Source organism: Odontesthes bonariensis, chromosome 5 (genome assembly GCF_027942865.1).
Source record: "Odontesthes bonariensis isolate fOdoBon6 chromosome 5, fOdoBon6.hap1, whole genome shotgun sequence".
In the NCBI taxonomy this organism is placed as follows: domain Eukaryota; kingdom Metazoa; phylum Chordata; class Actinopteri; order Atheriniformes; family Atherinopsidae; genus Odontesthes; species Odontesthes bonariensis.
Genome location: NC_134510.1, coordinates 13,564,721 through 13,589,572, shown reverse-complemented (window position 1 = coordinate 13,589,572; position 24,852 = coordinate 13,564,721). Strand labels below are relative to the sequence as shown.

The following is a 24,852-nucleotide window of genomic DNA, read 5'->3' as shown; positions in this document are numbered from 1 at the left end:
TCTGTCTACTTGTTTGAGGAAAGGGGATATGTTTGCCGATCAGGGCCAAGTGAACTTCAGATTATCACATGGCGACATACACTAACAGGCTTCAGCTTGGTGTGGAGCTTGTGGCTCATCAGCAGAATTAAACTATTTCTCTCACGGGATGAATAAAATATGTATCCATCCATCCACTGGAAAGTAAAATAATGAAGTACACCAAGGTCAAGTATCATTTTTAAGGTAATTCTACTGTAATGTGTCCTTAACTTCACCATATTTATTTTACATTTTTTTACATTTTCTGTGAAGTTACTCGAACCTTTAGGATAATACATGTGCTTCAACAATGATGAAAAAAAAGTGATTTACTTCTAGAACAGTGCAGCCTTACTCTAACCCGGTGCCATGGCAGGAATGTTCCAATGATTTTATTGAGAAAAAGATAAAGGATATAAAGTCGTGAAATGTTTCAAATGTAGTGGTGGGACTTGTCACCCCAAAAAATGAAAATGGAACTTTGTAAAGTGGTGATGAAATACGTAAGAGGCTAAATATGAACCCAAATTGCGGTACTGCTACCGGACAATGTAGTCCCTAAACTTTTACTTTGTATGGAAAAACAAAAATCAACTAGAGATTTCTAGTTAACTTCAAAATACATCAGATAAGTTTAAAGGGCAAAAAAAGAGGAAACAGTCTGAATAAAAAAAGGAAAAGTAAAGTGGATGATTCATTCTGGTAACAACTGAAGGAACACAGACTGTAGCTAGAGGGACTCAGTCACCCCAAAACACATGGACGCGTCAAAACAATAGCTATGATTGAGCTCTGCTGACCAATACGGAGAGAGGAAGCTGCTGATGCATTTAGGGGGAGTATCCTTCTTTAAGCCTGGCTGCGGTGACATTGACTGGTCAGATTAACTATATTTCTGCCATTTATATATGAGAAATAATATGTGCATGATGGATACCTGTGACAACAAGCAAAACAATCAAGCCTAAACAACACACTTCTTAATCAGTTCTAGTCTCCAACCGGAAAGCTTCCAGCGCTTCTTCCTGGAAAAAAAATAGATCCTAATTCTTGCTTGCTGACTTCTAACATATGTGGGGGAAAAAAAGATCAAAATCAAGGCTTGCAATTAAGCTATTTTCCATTAAGTGCAACTGCCCTGGTACCTTTTCTGCCATCCGTAGCCTTCAGCATCCCTTGGTAATAAGCTTCATCTGAGGGCACCCTGTCCCGGCCAAGGTTGTCCGTGGAGACATTCTTGTACCTCTGCTGCTGAGAGGTCATTGTCACTGTAAAATGATAATCCTAATAATAAAAGATCCTTGGTGGATTTCCCAGTGATAGGAACTTCTGCTGCTCTTGCTTCTATCCGTGCCTTTGGCTCTCAGATTGTCCCAAAGTGTGCAGTCCTGTGGTCACAATCCACAAGCGCTTCCCAAACCTATGATTTCTCTCCCTTTCTGTCCTCTCCTAACCTAGTCACTGAGTTTGGCTCTGCCCCTCTTTTTCCTCCCTCTTTTCCTTTTTTTACCTCTCCCTCTATTCCTTTCATAGCAAGTTGTGCCTGCGGGCTATGAAGTCTGGGCCTGTCCTTGTGATGTGCAACTGTGTACTTAGTGGGGATGGTGTAGAGAGGACACGGTGGGTAGGGCTCCAGACCACACCCATTCTTTAGAGTGTGAGAGGAAGAAGAGGAAGGAGTGGCAGAGAGGGTGATGTGTCATAACGAGCACTCACTGTCTTGCGTAAGACAATACACACACACATGCAAGCTGAATGACAGGGAACCGTAAAAAAACATAAAATCAGATTTGGCGCTGATGACTTTTTATGCTTAAAATGGCATAAAATGAGATTTAAGTGAGCAAATTACAATGTAAGACCAGGAGTAAAATATATTCAGCAACAGCCTAAGATGTTAAAATAAAGTGTCATACACTCGCCACTTACACACAGACGCACACACATTTCTGGCTAATCATTATTCAGTCACAGCATTCCTCAAGCATTTCACAATAGGAGTCACACAGTGAGGTGAAAAAAGGGAGAAGATGGGGGATGAGATAGTTTTGGGAGGGGCTGCTCCATTATCCTGACAGTGACATGTGAACACACCCTGAACATAGAACATAACTGCTTATATGTGTACTTATTTCTTCTTTGACTGACATTCTATGTACATTTCAAGGCTCTAAACCCTGATTTAATGTAATATATTTTTCTGTATGAGACTAATATGCAGAAAAAAGGATGATTAAGTGCGTTTCCTTTTTTTTTTTAACAGTTGTTTAAGCCACTTGATGTTACTATCGCTACAAGGACTATAATTGGCAATAATTACTGGAAAATGTGTAACAAATAGGATGCAGCCTAATACTGTAGTAGATCAAATAGAGAAGATTAACATAATCCATGTCCTAATATATATAAATCAGTGAGGAATTGAGTTATTAAACATAAATTATGTCCAATCCCACGATGCTGTGGCTTACTTTCACCGAGCCTCTCTGTAATGCTTCTCTGTAGAGTGACTGTATGTGCTGGAGGCCACAGCAAGTCCTCTCTCTGCTACAGCCTGCCCCTCCAGCCTCTGGGTGGGTTTACATCCATTTCTCCACCCTGACTAATCTCACTTTAACAGAGATCAGAAAACTTTTTTTTTTTTTTTTTTCTCCGAGTGCAGCAAAACAGCAGGACCTGTGCAAACATGAAGACACATAATGTGTCAGTGCAAATGAACCTGCGGAGACAGGAGTGTGTTGTGTGTGTGTGTGTGTGTGTTGACTCATATTAAGCCACGTTTGCAAATTTGGAGACACACCTTTGTAGTTCTAAAATGTCTAGGCAAGCTACGGAATTAAGGTGTGGTATGTAGGTATGCAATTAAATCTGAGAGGGAAATGTACCGAATATCAAAATTCACCACAGTAAATGATATATATATATATATCCTTTGTTTCAGGATTTAAATTGACAAAAAAAGAGTTTCTACTGTAAAACAGAAAAGGTAACAGTAGAGGGTGAGTGAGATCTCGGTGATGTTCTGGCAGTGGGACAAGTGCCAGCACCTACTTGAGCTTTTCTTTCTAAACCTGATGGGAAACATTAGAAGGGGACTCGGCAGGGAACGGGGCAACGGTGCAGAAAGTGTGGAACATCTTAGTCATGAGATCGTTCCTCCAAAAAGGAGACATATCATTAAGTTCTCAACATGCTTATTACTCTGCTCCCTCATCTAGCTTCATCAAAACCAGATGGAAACACTGTGGTTTTTTATAAGAGCGGGGAGAGCGGAGTGAAAGTACAGAGAGAAAGTACTCTCTGTTTAAATGAGGAGTTTGATGTTTTCTTATGAGGCCACTGACGGAACTGTTGGTCTTTCTTTTCGCACAATGCTCTTGTATCAGCGGGCTTTCTGACTTCCACAGGTATTAGCTGTTAGCATCAAAATAATCACAAAAAGTTTGGGTTAAGTTGTTCAGAACTCTTGACAATTTTGTTCAAACACTCATGGCTGTGAGAGGGTGAGCCACGGTGATCTTTCTAAGACTCCAAGCACCATCTAGAGATTGACAGTTATTTTTGTTCTTTTTAGCCAACAACTAGCGGATTCCTTGGACATTCATGTTCCTTTCCACTGAATGTTTTGTTAAAGAGAAAATCCCAGCAAAAATATTCATAGGTTTAATGCAGATTAGCTAAACGCTAACATGCTGAACTAGGATGGTGAACTAACTTCGGACTGAATGACTGAAAATGCCAATCAGAGGTCTGGATAAACTTACCCGCTCATTTTGAATGAGCAGCATGTTAGTGTACGGAGAAATTACTGCTGCTCAACACACCGCCGTGCCTAAATTCAGCCACACAGAGTCACTGGGATGACTGCAAACCCTTCGTCCTCCGCCAGGGCAATACAATGTAACATTTGAGCTATGATTACTATAAACAGGGGTAACCAATACCCTCATGGACTGAAACCCATGAGCCCCAATAAACTGTCTTTTCATAGTTTCTTTTCTTTGTGCCAGTGAAATAAAACCAAACGTTTAAAAACACGAGCCTTGATACGCATTAAACACCGTCTGTGGCAACGGTATCTATATATCACTCAGTTCCTGCCTCTGATATGAATTCCACTGGCTCGTTTTGTGCTAAAATTACAGTAAATATGAAGTAAAGCGGTTTAATTAACACTGGTATTCATCTTTTTTTTCCCAAAGAAACACATCTACAAACAGCTGAGGAGCAGCATGCATTTGTCCACATAGCTCTGTATGAAGTACCTCTTAGCAGTGAAGACATGGATGGGCTGCAGCCACTTGGGACTACAACAACTTGCATTCAAGCACTCGGGAACAAAAAAGCAAACAAATTAGAGGACAAAAGAATTCTAAGAATGTGTCATTATGGTTTCTAAACGTGCTCAACTGCAAAGAAAATAGACGGGTTTGGACGGGAAAGAGCTTTCATTTGAGAGCATTAAAAAGCTGCAGAGGACTTACCCTCCCATATAAAGTTACCTCTCTTCACTGTCTTCTCTCTACAGTTTTTTCTATCCCCACCATTCAAGTCTTCATTCTTTTGGGAAATTCGGGTGAAAGTGCATGTTTTTCGCCAAACTTAACAGTCACCACGCCTCAGTGAGAAGAATGTTGATTAAAAAAAAAGATAGGAACATCCTAAACACACCCAGGGCTATCTCATCAGGCGCTCTATAAAAATACAGAGGTGTAAAAGGAGAGCAGAGATAAGGACAGGTAAGGTTGCTGCAATCTGAATCTCAGCGCACGTTGCATCATATCGCCGTCCCTCTAAAGGTTAGGATCCATGAAGATGAAACGCAGGTGTTATCTCGGCTTCGAGCAAGGCTCAATCATTTAGACAAGTTCACGACATAGACAAGATATTCTAAGCCTTTTTTTTTTAAATGTTTCCTCAAAAAATATTTGACTGAGTGTCTTCCCCAAGGCTCAAAAACAGAAAGAGCACTCAAAATAATAATAGCAGCAGAAAAAACAGTATCAAGTGCAGCCTGCTGAGTAATAGTAGCACAGAGTCTACACTGCTAAATAGAAATGTGTTAAACTGTGACAACTACATCAAGTATAAAACTTTGTATTTCTAATTCTCAACTGTGAAATTAGGATGACAGGAAAGTGTATATGAAACTTCTTAATAGTATTTGGAGCTTTTGATTCTTTATGTAGCCGTATACTAACATCCATGCTGGTCCAGCAACAATAACTTACTGATGTTATTTCATAAAATACTATCAAATGCAAATGATATGGTTTCATTTGTGTTTTATGGAGAAGGTACAGCTTAAAACTGACATAAAAGGATGTCTTAATATCCAATCTAATCACAAGGATGTTTGTCATAGCTGTGGCATGGCGTGCGGTCCAGTTATCACAGATGTCCAGCCTGACAGCAGACTTCAGATGATGCTGTCATTAGATACAGTGATGAGGCTGAAACCAAATTTAACTCCGACTCAACAAGCCTTTGGATTAGCCACAGCAGCTGAGCATTGAAATAGATCAGCGCCCAGGTTCAGAGGACTCTGTGGAAAGTCCCACATCTGGTTTTTGTGTCAGTTGCTCGTGTTTAACTTTTTCGAGGGGGGTTCAAATAAAAACGAGGTGACGAGGAAGTGGCTCCAAGAGCTGGAGCCTGGCTGGAAAACATGGGATGACAGCCTGTGTCTCCCTCTGCAGGCGAAAACCCCAAAGCGAACGGTAATTGTACATCGACTGTACACATTTATGGCCTCAGTAGCTCTACAGTACTTCACAGGGAGGGGGAAAAGGGATGAGTCAACATTCAATGTCAGGACAAAAGTCCTTTGATTCCTGCAGTTAACACAGCTAACAGCATTCAGTGCAAGCAAAGTCTTAGAAAGTCTTATTAGAGCAAATTATCCCCACGGGCAAACAATGCAGTTATGTTGGACATTTTCCTTGATAACTCATTTCTTGAGTATATAGTGGATCAACTGTCAGAAACAAAGCTAAAAATGTATTTATTTTTATTTTGTATATAGGATGGTTTAACTCCAGATCACACATTGTGAGCTCCTCATTTTCCTGCGATCTGCTGATCCATCATTATGACATGTGGCATTGCCATATGGCGTCTCACCTTTGAAACTTTCCAAACAGCCATGCAAATGTGGAAAAAAAAAAGGGAACATGAGAGATGTTTCTATGACGACATCCATAAACAGAAAGCAGCATATGCTTCTGTGGCAACTGTGACTGGCTCTTACTCACGGCTGTATTTATAGCAGCGGAGACGGAGGAGTCTCCCATAACTGACCAATTCTACGTCGGAAGGAAAACACCGTACTCTGCACATTCTTTTCCGATGGCAGAAGGCAGCGTGAGATTTCCACCCCAAGATGGCACCAGAGTTCAACCACACCCGACCACCTGCCGGGTAGAGCTACACCTAACAACTTAAATCTCCAAAGAGGGATTTTCAAAGATAAAAGTAAATCTTCTTTCTCAATAATACCATGAGTACATCATTTTTATTAAAAATTTTTTTAATCCTATGAAACTAAATAAATGACAGACTGTATCATATTGGGACATTTACAATGGTTCACAATATGTACAGGCATATGTGTTTGGCATAAATTTTATGTATGTTGTTCAGATATTAGGTTGTTATTTAGGCCATCATAACTTAAGAATAGTTTTCATTAGGAGCAGAAGGGCTGAGTGATCTGACATTGTTATATATCGACTTTCTCACTTTTAGAGGAATCATAGAAAACATTGAATTAACAAACACATTGTGTCAAACCACTTCTTCCCACGAACTAGGCAAATAATTGACAGGTTGTGATAGCATTAAGCTGATGCCCACCTGACACATTGAACTTGGAGGCATAACTCATGTTGTAAACAGACAGAAGAATCCAAGAGGACAGAGAATCCACCGCTCTGGTGGGTCCAGAAGCGTTAGCCTCCAGTTAAAGTGACAAACAACCACACGCACAACTTGTATGATCACAGGAATTGAATGAAATCCCCTCAGGAGAATTGTGATAAAAGTGATGAGCATAACGTCTTCTTGAATTCTCCATCTGAAATATGAACTGCTTTTACATTATGTAGCAGTTTGTATTGATGTAATCTTGATGTGCAGCTGTCACTATTCAAGGTGGATTGAATTAGAACAGTAGGACTCGTTAAACTACAAAAATCTAAACATTTGCATGACACTTTGACTCCAAAGTAGCCTTCACAAGTAAACAAAGAGCAAAGTGCATTCAATTACTCAAGAAGTCGAATAAAGAGAAAAAGAGAAACTGAAGCTCAGTCTAACACTTATAACCTTTCTTCCACGAGTCTGACCCGAGTGAAACACCATGTGATACCCCCATGCTCTGAAAACCCCACCTCCACCTGTCCATAAGTCAAGTCTTAGCACTCACCTGCACAACACAACCTAATGTGCAGGCATCTCAGCCGCTCTTCATACGAGTTCATGCAGATCATTTCCTCGCTCAAAGTTCCAACTGTCCATCCATCATAATTCTGAGAGAATCGCACACATCCCACATGAGCCCGACAGTCAGCTGCAGGTGTTGCGAGGAGTGTAAACACGAACAACTTCTGAATCAAGTGGCAGGCAGATACGGCCTGCCTCCCTCAATAATGGACAAAACGAAAGATAACTGACAGGAATTTCCACTTAATCTTCATTGTGGGATTGTATTGTTTGTTTATTGCCTTCGATAACTATAGGGCAGTCACGTTAAAGCAGCTTAGACGGACCATACAAAGAGTATGAAAGAACAGTGTTAATTATCTATTCTGAAACATTTTACCGACCAGAACAAAGGGTAAACAACAGCCATCGAGTCATTCAGTGATGCATACTTGTTCAACATTAACTATGAAGAATTGTAAAACTGGCTCCAGGCGCGTGCCCTTTAACACGCTGATATGAAGTGACTCTTTGCCAGATCTGTGTGTCCTACAGAATCCTTCAATATCTGTCAGTGTTTTCCTTTTTTCTTTCTTTTTTCCACAGAAGCTTAGAGAGCCTGTAAGTATTGTTACACTTCTTGGCAGGTTTGATGCAGCCCTTAGGAAACCGAGCTCAGTTTCTTATAATTAGGATCAGTTTCTGTGTCCACAAGGCTCTACGAAACCAATCTGTAACTCCAAAAGCCAGACGTGCTATGAGCGCTGATAGCATGAATGAGCATGCGTGCATTTGTAGTGATATGTCTGAATACAAAAAGAGAGCAAACAGTAAAAGCTGACAGAACTGTAAGTCTTGTTAAAAGAAACTGTACACTCTGGCTGACACCTACTGTTGCCAGTCATCCGTACGATGGTGCGGTTTATGACGGAGTGCAACAGAGTGATTCTTGAGACACATTTAAACACACTTCCTTCTACAGAACATCGCACCCTGTGGGCCACACAGGACGCTCTCTGAGCTCCTTCTGTTGCGCTAAAGGAAATAATTCAGAGGAGAAATTCACGATTTTACTGCAAACGTTTGTCTTTTAACCCACGTAAAGATACATTTGCTGGAACTGAAATTCATCAGATTTTGCAACCGAGGTGATTTTCAGATCATTGCACTATAGAAAAGAGACACGGTTCAGATTCAAACTCAAAAGCAGGACTGAGTTACATGTTCGACGGCACGTGGATAAAAAAACACGTAACAAATGAACAACAACAGGAATGGCTCTGTTGCTACCAACGGAACTGGAAGGTTAGAGAACAGATCCATGGCTCAGATCATGCTGCATTAAGATAATTCACTGAATGAAGCAGCTAGCTTGACTTTGTCCAACAAAATCAGCCTACCGGCATCTATTTTTGATTTTTATATTTTTGACATAATGTGCTCGATCCTATTAGTTTAATCTTTGCAACAATCTGCACAAAAGCAGTGAAACTTGTGTTGATCCTCTTGTCTGACTCTGAATTTAAAAAAAGTCAATTAGCATATTTGTTATCATTACTTAAGTTGAACATACAGTCATGTGAATAAGAAAGTAGTACACCTTTTTCATGACTAACGTTTTCATTTTCAGGATAGGAGAAAGAAATAATCTGTTCTGAACCGGTGCTTAAAAACTCCGGCAAATACAGCTGAGGCACACACCAACATATGACATGGTGCCATTATTATTTGACAAAAAACTAAGCCAAAGCGCAGAATTAGTGTGTGAAAAATGTCCCCCACATTATTTCATGGGAATTAGGAGAGTAGGTAGCAGCCACGTGCCGCTCATCAAATGCTACGGGTTAATGGGTTCTGCTCCGTGAGTTACGGTCAGTCGAGTCTGGGTCGGGTCCCGTTACAGTATCAGCTACACCTTAGTAATTCCTGAGTAGATCAAAGAACATTAGGCCGTGATCAGACAGCACCGATTAAGCGGTCTGTCTGAGTGTGTAATTTTCCAACTACGACTGCAACCGAACCACAACAGGTGCTCAGGAGGAACTTGCTCAGGAACTTAAGGGTCAGCCAGCGAAGCGCAGACTCGTCTCCAAGTGAGTGGATGACAACAAATTAGCTGTGTCAACATCAGCAGCCGTGGCAACGAATAAGCACTTCCTGTTATTGTGCAAAAAGGCAACCTCTGAATGTCAGATGCAAAAAACCAGCTGACTATTCACGAGTTGCGCTTGTCATCTATCACCATGACGGGAAGCGCACTAAGAAGTGGATTAACCGTCGTGTTTAAATCAGCAAGCGAGAAAGCCTGGATATACTGTACAATGCGGCGAGATCTCTGACAAAGAGGATGGATTTCATGTGTCATTGTGCACGGGAGAAAAAGGCAACTCATGGGTACACAAGCTTAGACGAAAAGAATCTGATTTCTGAATACTTGCACAAGACACTTGGAGGCAAGCTCTTGCTGCAACCGAAGCGTATTGAGGCATTCCGCATGAATGTCACGGGGGACATGTATGACCTCCCAGCGCAGCCCAGTGCGGCTAAAATAAATCAGTTTTACACGAACGTCCTGTAGCAGCTCCCGGCTTTTTGTCTCAACGGGGCTTGTTCTCCATTCTCTAAGGACACGAGAACTGTATCCAAACCAGCCTTTGGTGACTAAGAGCCTCTACGGCCGAAGTAAAATGTTTATATAATGAATAATGCCCACTGGTTCCTCAGCAATGACCACAGTGGTGTAAGCCATTTAGGTTTTCTACACACACACACACACACGCACACACACACACACACACGCACACACACACACACACACACACACACACACACGAGGAGTACTGGAAAAAAGGACACATACAGAGTACAGTAAGTAGCTACTACTGGATTGTTCCAGAGTTGGACTTCTGATTGTGTTTCCAGGAAGAATCCTGGATTTTCCACAAACCAGGCCAAAGCAACAGCCAGAGCCAGGAATCTGTGTCCCACTTTTATCTCTAAGGGAGCCTTTGTTTGGTGTGTGACTAAATCAAAGTCCTTCGCATGGGCAGGGGTTATACTTTACCTACATTGTAAAGACAAAAAAAAACAAGGTTTGACAAATTCTCTAGTCTTAGCCCGTGTTTAAGAGAAGTGTAGTGAGCACTTCCTTAACTGAAAGGGCCACCTGTCCAACGTGTTAAGCATGAGAATACTGATGACCAGTTACGCAGAACAGTTTATGATCTCATTAACAGCCTTGTTCTAGAACACCCATGTGAGTGTGAAGTCAGATACCGTGATGCTGCAGTCTGTGAAAACCCGCTACGGTAAATACAGCTGGGCAGTCTGCGGAGGGGAAAACACGCACAAACAAAAGGTCGAAGCTCAGAGAAAGAATGCAGCGTGATGCACCTTGTGTGTGACCCAGAGGTTCCACAGTTTAACTTAGCCCCGCCCCTTCCTCGCGACCTTTCAGATGACACCATTCCAACATGGTCAGAGGGGAACGTTGACATCCATCTTCTCCATTCTGCACGCACACCCCAGTGTAGTCTTCAGCATCTGACTGGAGGCTGAACAAGAAGCAGATGGGGTCCCAGTAGTGCAGTGTCAGGCGCTCAAGACATGGAGCCGGTGAGTGGATAGAGGACAGAGAGAGCACTGAGAAGGGGACAGCTAAGTCCAGAAAGCCCCATGAGCGGCCCGGAGAACAGATCAGAGGACGACAGCCGCGTTAACTCTTAAATATCTGAGACAGTAAATTATTAGCAGAAAGCGCGACGTGTAAATAACGTGACGTTCAATTATTAACAGTCAAGGATGAGTTTTTAGCATATCCAGGCTAAAATATCACTTTGTGTTGAAATACTGAATAGGACGATGTCTTCTTTATTGTTGCCTTATGGGCCCTTTCAGCCAAGTGAAAGGAAACTTATTATCTGAATTCCAGGAGTTTACACAGCTCAGTTTCCTTTCACTTGCCTTTCATCCCAGCCACCAGCTTCTCAAAGCAATATTGAAGTAGATAAGATAATATCAACTCTTCCCCAATATCACCTCTACTCTTTTGAACAATAATGATAAAAAAAAGCCAAGTCTGTTGTAGTACTGATGTACTGCTGAACAATGATCAACACTGGAGGTCATTTTGTTCATATGAAATGACGCATCTTAGTACATTTTGGATAATTGTGAGAATCAAGACGATTGTAGATGAAGTGTTTCATCTGTTGGGATCTGCTGGTATTTATCTGGTCTAACAAAAATAAAGTCCTCAAAGTGTTACCACTGAGCCAAATCCTTTTTGTTGGTCCAAATGCTGGCAGCCTGCTCAGGGACTGGCAGTTCTTCCAACTGAACAGGTGTTCAGACCCATTAGAAGACTTACTACAGGGAAGCTGCCGTCAGTAAATAAGCACACACACACTGGGATCTTTGATGTACAACAAAACATGACCAGACCAGTTAGGGTGGGAACGAAAGCACTGTCACAACACCATTCTGCAGTACAAAAAAAATAAATAATAATAATTAAATAGCAGGGTGGAGCCAAGGTTGCATTATCTCTATGAATTGTTACTTGACAAACTGACATAACTTGACGGCAAATGAGACACTGCAACATGAGCCGAGCTGAAGGCCTCCCACGCTTTAAAAGTAATGAGAGCTAATCTCTTTACAGCCACACGTAAGAACAAACACTTCAGCAAGCACGCAGCAGCATGGCAGAGAGACACTGGCACGTTAAAGTCGACTGGAAGCTTAGACTGTTCACAGTGGGAGAATGGCTGAAATCTCTGCGCATGACCAGTGCAGAACGTAAACATGCCTCATGTGAAGCTGCGCTTCAGTTCACAGTAATGGGACCTCTGCAGATCTGACCTGGGAGCGCTGAAAAGTAATAAAAAGAACGTGGACGTAACGGGTACACACGGACAAACTGAATGATACAGAGATATTTCTGAACGCACAAATAATGCAGAAAAATCGAGGAAGACGAAGGAAGGCACTGTTGTAGCATCCAGCGATTGTGGCTGTACCCTCACTGCTTCCCAACATTGCTTCAATATCCTGCAATCTTCAGCTTTCTTAACCCACCCCTGTGTTTTTTCAAGCACCCGAGTGCATTAAGGACCACAAAAGTGACCCCAGACCACCAGAGTAGGGAGAATGGGGGGGGCTTGCAGGCATTTGTTGGGACAAAGAGAATAATAAGGTAAGAGGGACTGAGGAGGCTGTTGCGACAGGTGGGCCCCTCTAGGACGGGGGAGTGGGGAACTGGATGGGCGTGGCAGAGATTTTTTTAAAGAAGGAAGGCCAAAGCAGGAATTTGCATCTTCCACACCCTGAAGCATTTCATGGAAAATCTGCTCGTCTCGTACATTCACTTGATTTCAGACTTTTATGACACAGCCAGGCTGTTCTCTCTCTCCAGCTCTGCATAGGAAGGTCTTCATGTGAAAGAGCAACTGCACATCAACAGTGTTTGTTGCCACTGGAAAGGGTGTGTCGCATCAGTAAACACAGCTTTTTCCTTGAATACAGAACTAAAGATCAAAAACCCCTCCAGTGTCTCTGATAACGTAGATGGTACGACTTTAACCTTGTGAGCCTTCCTGTCCATCTGTGTGTATCATCACTGCGGATAGTGGTCACGGAGGCTCCTACATAAGTGGTAAGTAAAACAAAGGTGAGTACTTTGGCAGCTGTTTATACATGTGCCGGTCTTTCAGAGGACAGACGTTAGTTCTGCGATAGCATTACAAATAAAAATGAGGGTTGGATTCAGAGAGGGGTGCGGTCAGAGTACTCACCTAGAGCTCACCGGTAAGAACGTCGATATATTAGGATTACGGGTGCCACAGACCCCCAACTCCTGGATCCTGGATCCAGGATGGTCTGATTCCACCACATGTTCAAGTTCAATCTAACATAAAAAAAATTGAAAGGAACCAATAATAAAAAGGAACCAGATGAAGATTTTACAAACTATCTGATACACATCTGTGACTCATTTCCTCTAACCAACGACCTCATGTTATCAACAGGGATGGGCCCGGTATTTGCATTCTTGGTCAATAAGTAATTCTTGAGATTATGGCCAAACCCAATCAAGCAATCATAGAAATGATATCTCAAAGCTTTTCTTCAGTTGATACTTAAAGGGAAAATAAATAACTGCATCATCGTTCAACAGTCTAGGAAACAGTCCAAGATCCGTGTGGAAGATCTTGTTGTACAACATAAAAAAAAAAACTATTTGAAAGAGTTTTAGAGTATTAAAAGTAAGATAAAATGTTAACATAGAGCCCTATCTATAGTTCCAACAACAACAACAACACATGCAGTTCAGGAGATGTGTTCGTATGGCACTGGATGATAGCAGGTGGTGGAAATTTAAAGGGGATCTGAAATAGCTCAGACAACACACATGGCTGTCTCTCTTTCTCACACACACACACACACACACACACACACACACGCACACACACACACACACACACACACACACACGTAAAAAATTCTAAATGAAATACAATCATCATAAATCACTGCTGATTGTTGACCACCTGATGTTAGAATAAATAATGAGGGCAGGGGGGTGGATAACCCCAAATTCCTGCCCTCCTGTAAGTCCATCGGCATAGCAACAAATTAAATAAAAAACAGAAAGCGGCCAACCGTACTCATAATTCAGCTCAAACTTTGTGGACAGGGTTAAATATGGAACACAATCTGAGCTGCAGTAGCTGAGGGTTGTTGTTTGGTGATTGTGAATGTGTGTGCTTCTGTCCTGTCGGAGTGAGTATGCCCAACATTTGGGATCACAACAAGACTTCACACAGTGTGTTTGCCAAAAAACACACCGAGTCAGCAGCCAGACAGGCAAACACAGTCAAACATGAACAGACATGACGAAGCAAACCCCACTCTGATAACCTACCAGGTATGATCTTCATCTAAGAGGTGGTACGCAGATGAAGAGGAGGACAGAGGTGAAGAAAAAGACAGCTGAAAGAAGGGAAATGATGAGGACAAGGGAGGCTCCAGCTTGTTTGCGCTCAACTACCTTGTTTCTCCCTTGTCTTTAATTTTGACAGGCTGCGCCTGCTGCTTGGATCCGTCAGCCTGCGCCACCACGGTCAGGGGAGGAGGGACAACACGCCAAGCATGGGGAAGGGGGCAGGAGCAAGGGGTGCAGGGGGCCGAGGGGGGCGGGCAACTGGGTGAAGGAGTGTTGGAGCAGACTGAGGTCTATAAATATCCAGCAGAGCCAGATGATCGCACAGTGTCACAGATAGAAACTGATGGAAGTGCTCTAGAGGGACCACCTCTCCCTCTCAGTCTCCCTGCTTCTCCCTTTGATGATGATGATGGGGGCAGGTTAATACTCTGATACTAAGTCACAGTTCTCAGCCAGAAATCAGACCTCATACGCTCTCTGAAGTAGAATGTAATAAAAAAATGCCAGAGTCATCCTGTAGACGTAATACTGTCAGCACCTACAAACATAGACCCATCATCGAAGAAGCACTGATGCACCATGTGTGGTCTCACTGATAAGAATAATGTGATGCCAATGTGATGAGGTTTGAATATATGGAAAATACTGCAATTACAAACGTTTGCTTTTTTTCTACTAATTCTGGTGCAGTTCTACTACTAATGATTCATTTTGTCGATGCCGAGTTTTAGGCTTTAACATATAAATAATAAATGAATACGATTCTGTTTGGATGATTTAAGTGTAAATGAGATGGTATAAAACTGGATATGTTGAGGGTGAACATGAGGACTAGAACTGGCAGTAACGTTAGACGGACAGAAATAGCAACAACAACAACAGTAAATATGAAAACCGAGAGCTAATACTGATGGGATATCTACTAAATCAGGCCCGCTTCACAAAGAGTTCAGAGACGCACCGAAAGCACAACTGCAGCACTCAAGAGTAAATCTCCTGCTGCTTTTGGGATCACATTAATGCTCAACCCTTCTCCAAATATAGAAAGTTCAAATATACATACGGCTTTGCAAATCTTAGTGTTGAGAAATTGCTTAATTTCTCCATAATGACAAAAGCAATTCCACAGAGTGTCTGGAGAGCAGAACTGGGCCACTGACGTGCCACTTCACATGGATGTCCCGGCGGAACGAAAAGCATCCACAGCGACATGACCATGAGGGGGGATATAGAGAAGAGGGCAGGGAATTCCTCCATTAACATGCTCCTATATAGCATCCACAAACTCCTGAACTCGTCCGGCATGTTACACACAGCGCCAATTATGTCAGTACCAATATTTGAAAGGTATTCTAAAAGTTTGTATCAAGGTGGATATAGCTCTTGTCTCAGTCTAAGACATTACCAGACGTTCAGCTTTGTAAACACTGCTCTGCTTGAAAGCAAGTGGTGAGATCTCTCCAGAAAGAATCCAGTATAATGTGGCAAAAACGAAGTGAATGACTTGGTTGGACTTACAATTATAGCTAAAATATCCTGCCGACTGCTAAACTTGTGGAGGTTTAGGAAAAATCCCTTCAGCTTTCCCACAAAGCTGAAGTCATGTGAGTCAGACTCTTTAATATGGCCCAACATGTATGCTGGGAAATGACTCATGTCAAAACTATTTGGGCCAAAGCCTCAATATATTCCACATGTTATCGATCCCTCCGTTTCTGCTGTTTGGTCTACGTTGAGTCTGTAATGCTACAGAGTCGGCATCACTCTTCAGCCTCTGGCTGTTATGTTGCAGTAGACTTCTGTAAAATTTGATATCAAACCCTTTGCAAGCGCAGCAGCTCAAAGTGGAAAGTCAAACATCACATCACATCACATTCTTCATCCAGCCACTTCAGGCTACCGAAGTGGCTGTTCAGCCATTCCAGAAAAAAAAAACCAAATAAAAATCCCAGTGAAGCCACGAAGCCAAACAAGGCTGCTATCTAAAGTTTCATTCGGTGTAATCAGACCGGCCAAATAGGTCATCACTTTATTGTGAAATGGTTTGCCTGCTGTGCCTGTGGGCCAGTTTGTGAAATCTAGACCGCTATGTTCTGTTACCCCTGACAAAATACTAGAAATGATTTCACAAGTGCACTCAGCTGTAAAAGATATGGCATGGCTGTAAAAGGTCACTAAACTTTGTTGTGGCCAAAACACAAGAGCCGGCCTGTAGAGGAAACAGCAGTGGAAGATTCTGCTTAAACTGTCGAAGCCCAACAGTCCCAAACTTTTATCCTGTCTCTCAGTTTTGTCTGTTTGACTCACAAAGGTCAGGCTCTTTCTTCCAGCTCCAGGATTTGAGAATGGCCAGTATGAGTCACAACATTAAAATGGTGTCCCGCCATAATGAAAGACACACAGCCGCGGCACTCTGTAGCTGTTCCTTTAACCAATCATACAAGTATGCACTGGGCATAATTTCAGAGATGAAAACATGGGGGACCTCAGTGGCACGTCGTCTGGGATGTCATTTAGGTTAATTGCCTCTGGTGCCATGTGTGGGCAAAGTTTAAATAGTCCCTCGGGAATGTCCAGTTCCATCCAAAATGGCAAAGTTTAAATTTAACCATATGCTGCAGTTTCCATTTAGCAGAGAAATAAAAAGCGTTGCATGCAATGTCAAATATAACCCGGCTTAGAGTGTCCCCGTTTTAAAAGCTACATTTTGGTGGCAGGAGTCACATTTTTTTTTTTTTAAACACTTCCTCTTTGGAATACAAAACAAGACACAAAATTGTAATGTGACAAAAGGAGCCTAACTATGAACAATCATCTCACGGGGATTAACTGAGTTGAATGGCAGCCATTTATTAAATCAGCAAGCATGCCATGAATACCACAGTCAAAGGGTAATAGCACTAAAAGTAGTGTCTCAATAACCTAACACCGTATGGGAGGTAAAATATGGAGGAAAAAACATCTCATTAAGTTTGATGGCAAGAAATGAAAAAGAAATAAATGAAAACACAGCGCGTTTGTTTTTTCGAGGGGGGGATAAGTCTCCCTTGGAGGTTTGTTAAAACACCTCTGACAGCAGTTGAGCCATCTGGTCAGTGTGACAGTTAAAAATGGTTGTTGATACTGGACAGCAGATGTCAGCAGTGCACTGCTGTGCCCACTTCTGAAAACATTACACATGGAACAAACCTCAGGTGAAAGCAAACATTTGCGAACACTCAGCATATCAACTTCCAGTAAAAAGTTTTTCTTGTAAAATCCGAATTAAACACTGTTCGGCTTCATGAATAGCTTTCTGTCATCGTGTGTGTGAGTCATAAAGTTTGTCTTTCACTGCAAAAAGGGACTGTTTTCTTGATGAGTAACACAGATTAAATCAAAGAGCCAGGCTGCTAATTGAATCCAGATCTGTTGTCACGTGTGGATCCAAACAAACACACCCATAGAGCTGCGAGTAACCTATTCCAATTTCCTGACTCTTTGTCTGGTGACCACACCCACAACAGACAACGCCCATGCAAAAACCTTCACACATGCTCCGAGCGCGACAAACACGCCGGTGTCAAACAGAGAGTCGACTTATTCCACTTTTAAAAGAGGTTATCATCTAAAATGCGGGTGTCACATGAACATGCTTCATCCTTTACTTCATATGAGCAATAAAAGTTTCACTTCAGCAAAGATAACCGCCGCACTGCTTGGCACTTTATCCTGTAACATTTACTTCTCTAATCCAGTAGTGTTATCATTTTGCCTCCATAACTCCCATATCCTTCGCATTCCATTACACAGCGGTATGCAAGTGGCATGCTTATCTTTAATACATGACAGACTGAGGAGAGAAGAAAAACAACCACAGAATATAAGCCAGAGCCAAGAACATAGTATTACTAGAGCAAAGTGGAGAAAAGCTCCCAGAAGCACCACACCCCCCCTATTTTTTGAGTTAACTCATACAAAATCATCTCAGCAGGGAACAGGCGAGGCTGAATCTCCACAAGCAGCCCCACCTTGTTGGACTGACTGCAGGTCTGCATAAACCCATTGGCAAATACTCAGAGATGGCTCCAGAGATTGCTGTTCTCACACAGCAGTTTGCTGCACATCTTAATTCATTACCCAACACAAAAGGAATTCCCCACCCAAAAAAACCTGGAACTTTTTTAGGGACCGGGATTTTTTGGGGGGTGAAATTATAACTGCAACAGATGTAAAATATTCTCTCATCTATTGTTAACAAAACTGTGATTAAACAATTCTAACTTTAATTATCATGAGTGAGTAAGGAAGGACTTAAATATGAGTCACAATGCTCGTGTGAAACCTGACAGTGTCAAGAATACAATTCTAACAGCGTTAGTGACACTCTTATTTCAGCACACACACGATTAAATCCCGGCTGCATGCCAGTGGTCTCTTTTCACGCTCACACTAAAACTGTTCCTAAAGAAAGACTGCTTCCATATCACAAACCAGAGCCTTTGCAAAGTGCAACTCTGAGCCATAAACTGTAATCAAATCCTCCCAAAGAACACTTTGAAGAGAAGCCCGAGACAATTACTGAATAAGAAAGCTATCCAAAGCAGTGAGTACATGACAGCGTGGGCTGTCATCAAAAACTTTACCTAAGACCTTCCACACTTCTAAGAAAGGTGGAAACCCTAAATGCGAGACCAACTCCATCACATGTACAGACAGATTAGGACAAGACAGGAAGTAGGTCAACTGATATGTATGCAAACAAACCTTCAACAAAGTTAGGCCAGGTCTTCTCTCCTGGTTCCTCCAGTGAGTGGTCCCAGTCAGACTCAGGTGAGGCCCCTTGCACGGTGTCCCCTGCCACCCCCGACAGGAGAGCTCGCTCTATAGCGATTGCTTCCAGAACATCCAGGTCCAGTTCCTCTTCCTCCACCTCAGGCTGCACAGGTGGAGGAGGTGACTGCTCCCCATCGTCTTGAGGACTAATGAGATGCTTCACTTCAACAATCTCTTCAACTACCACAATTTTCCTCTTCATGGCGGCCTCGTCCAGATCAGGTCTTTTGGACTCGCAGGTGTCCCCCAGGTGAGGCTGGTCAGGCTGGCTTACGGGTGTGGCAGTAACAGAGGGTGTGTCTTCTCCCGAGTCTGTCTTCTTCTCTTCCTGCTTGTCGAAGGCCTCAGAAACAGAGAGCCTTTCCTCTGTGCTGCACTCTGCTGCCTGACTGGCTAAATGTTGTGCAACCCTGGGAGGCTCCTCTTGCTTGACGAGAGGGCTGGCCTGTGTCTCGGCTGCGGGTGCTTCCCTCACAGTGGAAGATGTTTCTGGTTTCGGAACCTCCCGCTTGATTTTTTCTGCAGCGAGCGGTGCTAGCTCCACCTCCCCTTTGTCTACTGGGGCCTCTGAGAGCACAGCAGCTGCCTGCCCGACTTCCTCCCTGCACATTCTTTCAGGAGTCATCTTTGGAAGAACTTTAGTCAGTACAGAGGCTTTGACAGGGCTCTCCTTAACTATAGCCTCGGTCAGTGTTGTTATGTCAGTGGATGGCACAGTTTTTGCCTCAGGCAAAAGCACAGGCTCTGTGTTTATAGTCTCTGATGCAGGAGTCTGTTTAGCCTGCTTTTTTGCTTTTCCCTTCTTCTTTCCCTTTAACGGTTCCTCTGTAGCTTTCCCGTCACTCGTTAGGGATGCAGTCTCAACCGTGGGTTTCTGAGATTCTGGCAGTGGCTCGGGGCTTTTCTCTTCAGGTTTAGTGACTGCCTGCACGAGCTCGAGCTCCACTCGTCTTATTTTCTGCACCGTCATCGTTTCGACTTTGAGGACAGTCGACTCCTCAGGTTTCACAGGCTCCCCATGGGGCAACACAGCCTTTGACATGTCTTTGGGAGATAATGGTTCCCGTGTGATCTCACTGAAGTTGCGCTCCCCTGTTTTCTCTTCTCCTCGCACGTCCACTAGGGGCACTGCAGGGGTTTCACCTACTGGTGGTAATGCTGCTTCTTTTGACGTAGTCTTGCTTTGCTTTTGTACCCCCTCATTTGGCTTTCCTTCAGTTTGCTTGGGGGCTTCTTTTATCTGTTCACTGTTACTATCTAATGTAGCCACAGCCTTATTTTTCTGAGCCGTCTTCATGGAGGTGATCTCAGTTAAAGTCTCTGAGGTTCTAATTGATTGAGGTTGGACAGTATTTTCTTCCATCCCCTCAGGGGATTTGGCTTTTGGGGTTTTTTCCGTGTTCATCTTTGAATGAGGTGGTTCTTCAGCATCAGTACTCTTGGATATCTCACCAGGAGACTTCTTTTTCTTTCTCTTTGATTTTGAGCTTCCCTCAACCACTTGTTTAATGTCATTAACAACCTGTGTGATAGCAGCATTCTGAGCAGACTGAGATGAATGGAAGTCTTCTTGCACTTTTGCAGGGCCCTGCACTGAAACTTTAGATACTTCTTCTGGCAACACCGTTTCATCTTTCTTGGCATGAGGAATCGTTTTCACTCTACTTTCCTCCTGTTGCGTAATTACTTCTGTCACTATAACTTTGCCCTTCACAGGCATTGCATCTTGAGCACTGGCCTGAGGTGCTGCAGCAGTCGCAGTACCAGTGTTAGTTTTAACTTCACATGTTGAAGACTCCGTTATCATTGTCATTTTTTGGGGCACTGGATCACTTTTAGGCTTTGCTGTGAGATTCTCTGAGTTGACTCTAGGAGGACTCGTTTCTTGAGTCACTTTAACGTCAGGGATTCCCTCTGCTGCATTTGTGGACCCTTCTGGTTCATTAGTGGGGCTGTCGCGTTTGGGTTTCGCAGTTTCCTGAATGACTTTAGCTGGTTTTTCGGGGACTTGAGTCTTCATATCTGGAGCTTGAACTGATTCCTCAATAACTTTTTCTTTGTTAAGCTTCCCCCAGAAGTTAGTAACTTCTTTACTAACAGGTTTAGTGCTCTCGGGAGTGGTGGTACCAGGAAGAACTGTGGAGGTTTCCAGAGCAGATTCCACTGTCTGAACTGGTTTGTGCTTTACTTCGGCGTCTGTGACACTGATCTCTGCTGGCTTTGTTTTTCTTTCTTTGACTTGCATGTCAGCAAGCACTGTGACAGCTGAATTGCTAGTGGCAGTTTCAGTGGACTTTACGAAAGCTTTTTCATCAGCAGCTTTTGGCTTCTCGTTCTTTATTTCTTTATTTGTTTCGGTAGTCGAGGACTTTGTTGCAATCTTTGATGTTGCAGCACCTGCAGCTTTACCAACAGTAGCCACACTTAATGGTAGGGGTGTTGTGGAAGATGTCTGAGACACATCCCGCTTTTGTGCAGGAACAGAACTTGGCACTTTTCGGACCTCCAATGCTCTCTTCTCATGTGATACAACTGGTTTCTCAGTTCTCACATTAGGACCCTGCTCAGTGACTCTTCTCATCTTGTTCTCCTCCGTCGCCATTAATTCACTATTGAAGCTGGTTCCTCTCCTATAAAGAGGCTGATGCTGCTCCGTCAGGTCCCATGATGCTTTTGGCCTGACCTGCTCTGCAGTCAGTGGACGGCCTCGGAACCTGGGGGTCCTATCAGAGGAGTTCTCTCGTTCTTCGGGACCCATCATCTTATGGCGGTAACCTTGACGTTCAGTCAGTGCTTCCTGGCTCTCTGCTTCACCCCTGTGACCCGGCTTGGGAACATAAGAAGTGGGACCTTGTACAGATTGGACCCGTGCAGCACGGTGGGCAATGGCCAATGTGGCGGTTGGCTTCCTCGTCCTCTGCAGAGATGCTGGAACAATCTCAGCAGGCAGGTGGAGGTAGTCACGCAGGTAAACAATGCCTTCATTGGTCAGGTACCAGTAGAAATGTCTCCAAGCAAACGTTTCCTTCACATAACCCCTGGACTTAAGAGAGCCCATCGCACGGATCACTTGTAGATTGCTCACATCTTGTACGTCAGAGTGCTTGATCTGAGGCCTTTTGTCCTTCTTGGCCACCATAACGCCATCTCGAAACAGGACCTCATAGATGGCTCTTAGGTCCCGCATGGGCATCAGCATTCCAGCAACCATTGTGCTCTAAGTCAGTAAACTCTTTCAATGTAAGACAAAAATGCTCAGCATCAAACAAAGTGAATTGGGTGGCAAAACCAGTTGTCACGTGCTTGTCAATTCAATTTGTAATAGTTCAAGAGCAAAGTCTCAATTTCCTTACTGTCTCTTCCTCGTGTTCTTGCCGATCCCTTAGGTGTCGTGAAGAAAATGAATATTCCTCGTTTTGAAAACCAAATACGTGCTGTTCCCCCTACATTTAGGGTGGCAGGCAGTGAACGCTCTCTGTTCTGCCGAGATGGCAATGACAGAATGGAAGAGAGGCAGCGTGTGTAAGAGAGTGAGAGAGCGACTAGGCGCACTGCTCAGGCCGGCTCCACCTACCTTCTCTCTTACCCTTAGGAAAAAACAGGCATGGAAAAAAATTCTCACTAAAGTAAATAGTAGAGGAGGAAGTAAGAAGAAAAAAAATAGTGCAATAAACTGAACTATAGACAGAGCTAAGTCAAAAGACTTCAGCAACACATCTATGTAGTGTGCCCAAGCACATGTTCTGTGGCTCTGTGACTTTTACTGAGACACCCACTCACACGAAAGCACACGCCCCCAATTCAATACACACATACACCACTCTAAATTAGCACAACAGCCGTCTCACACACACCCTCTGGTGTGTCATACACACCGGTCCAATGAATGGGCTATAGAGATTAGTTATAAGAAAATGAGCCAACCAGTTTGCATTCTTCAATCCTCTCCTCAGGCGTCTAGCTGGACGTACATGTCGGAGCAAAAGGTGTCCAGTTTTACACTTTTCCTGATCGAGTATCACTGAAGAGCTTTCACTCTACACACAAGGTGTCGTTTTCAGATCTCATGACATACACTAACGAAACAAATGAAGGACAGAGACAGAGAATACAGGAATGTTTAAATATATCACGGTAAATGGAGACAGTGAACAGTTCTTTTAATAGACAATATTAAAAAAAATGGCTTTAAAACACACATTGGTAGTCTGCCCATCTTATTTCCCCGCAAACATTAAGTATGATTCTATTCATGATTCTATTCTCCAAGCCACCAAGAGAAGAAGGCTACATAGACTAATCGGTATTTCCCTTTGCAGCCCATTAAAGTGATGCAACCGGCTGTAAAGCACCGTAAAGTTGTGCTGCTGCTTCAGACAGCTAACATTAGAGCTTCTAGCAGGGAACCAAGAATCTGTCTTGCACAACTATATAAAGAACTGTGCATTTTAGCTAACCTTTTCTGCACTCCCTGAAACATGATATCAGATTTCTATCCCTAGATCACTTCCCACTTCTGTACATCTGTCCCCTGTTCGTCTGTCAGTGTCAGAGAAAGTGTCCTCTCTCAGCCAGGAAAACTGGAAGGGAAACTGGTAACTGCAGGTTAGAGCAAAGGAGACGAGGATATACTGAAGAGCAGAGCGATCAGACAGTGCTGTGCTCAAACACAGTGATACGGTAGGAAAATTATAGTGGTGGCGAATGGGCAGCGATGAAATTATGCTCTCCCCCTGCTGTCTCAAACCACACCATGACACATCCAAACACTGGCAGAAAACTGTTTGGCTTGTGTTTGCCATGGCAACAGTCAAATGAAGTGAGCCAAGTCTGAGTGAGCCACATATCCGCTTTCAAGGCTGCAGCAGGGAACCTGGACAGCTGCGCTACACTGTCATTTAGGAGAACTTTATTTGCAATGACAATGTCACATGAATTAAAGTGTCAGCAAAACTATATATATATATATATATATATATATATGTGTATATATAGTTTATGAATACAGTATGCTTGATTAATCTGAACTGAGGGAAAAAGTTAATTTAATACCTTCAGTGCGAAGTTTTGCTCTGAAACCAACTCATGCCTTAAATAAAGAATTCCTTTCACACAATCGGCACATTTGTCTGACGTCTTTCGAGTCAAACTTGAAGGCGATGCCCTGGGTCATGTGCATATGCACTCCACCTACGGCAGAAATGCCCTGAGGCCTTCAGTATTGCATGTGAAAACAGTGCTGTGGAGGGCTGGGAGGCGTGGATGAGCAGAGGAATTCTCAGGTTTATTGTGCAAGAGAGGCATTCCTCTATATTACGAAATGAGAGTTTTTTTTTTTAATTAATAACATGCTGCAGATTGCCCGACTATGATTAAAAAAACAAGGTTGGTGATAAATATGGCCACAATATGAATGTGCATGACTGGATGCACAAACCAGAATATAACTGAGCATTTAATTCAAATTAGGTTGGTTGAGAAGCCTTTAATGATATATCACCTGTCAACAAAGTATTTTAATGGAGTCCTAAAGAGATATTTCAGTTGGGCTAAGAGGCATCACTATGGATGGTGTTTTGCTCTCTGGGTCGCATATTAGTGTGATTTCATGCACTATTTATACACAAAGTGTGCAGTGAACTTCAAAC

The 24,852-nt window shown here is 43.0% G+C and overlaps 1 protein-coding gene across 18 annotated transcripts in view; it reads right to left on the bottom strand.

Moving 5' to 3' along the window:
• LOC142379728 (plectin-like) overlaps positions 1 to 24,852 on the bottom strand; it is a 108,442-nt gene that overhangs the window by 35,916 nt on the left and 47,674 nt on the right. For 7 of the 18 annotated variants that reach the window (XM_075464922.1, XM_075464925.1, XM_075464923.1 and 4 more), the window contains exon 1: positions 19,136 to 22,906. The exons of 3 other annotated variants lie outside the window; for them this stretch is intronic. In XM_075464922.1, the coding sequence (XP_075321037.1) occupies positions 19,136 to 22,415 (3,280 nt within the window). In that variant the 5' untranslated portion in view covers positions 22,416 to 22,906. Of the gene's footprint in view, positions 1 to 1,166; positions 1,631 to 14,368; positions 14,565 to 19,135; positions 22,907 to 24,852 lie in introns of those variants that run through there. 8 more of the 18 variants (XM_075464930.1, XM_075464931.1, XM_075464932.1 and 5 more) reach the window with 5 other exon arrangements.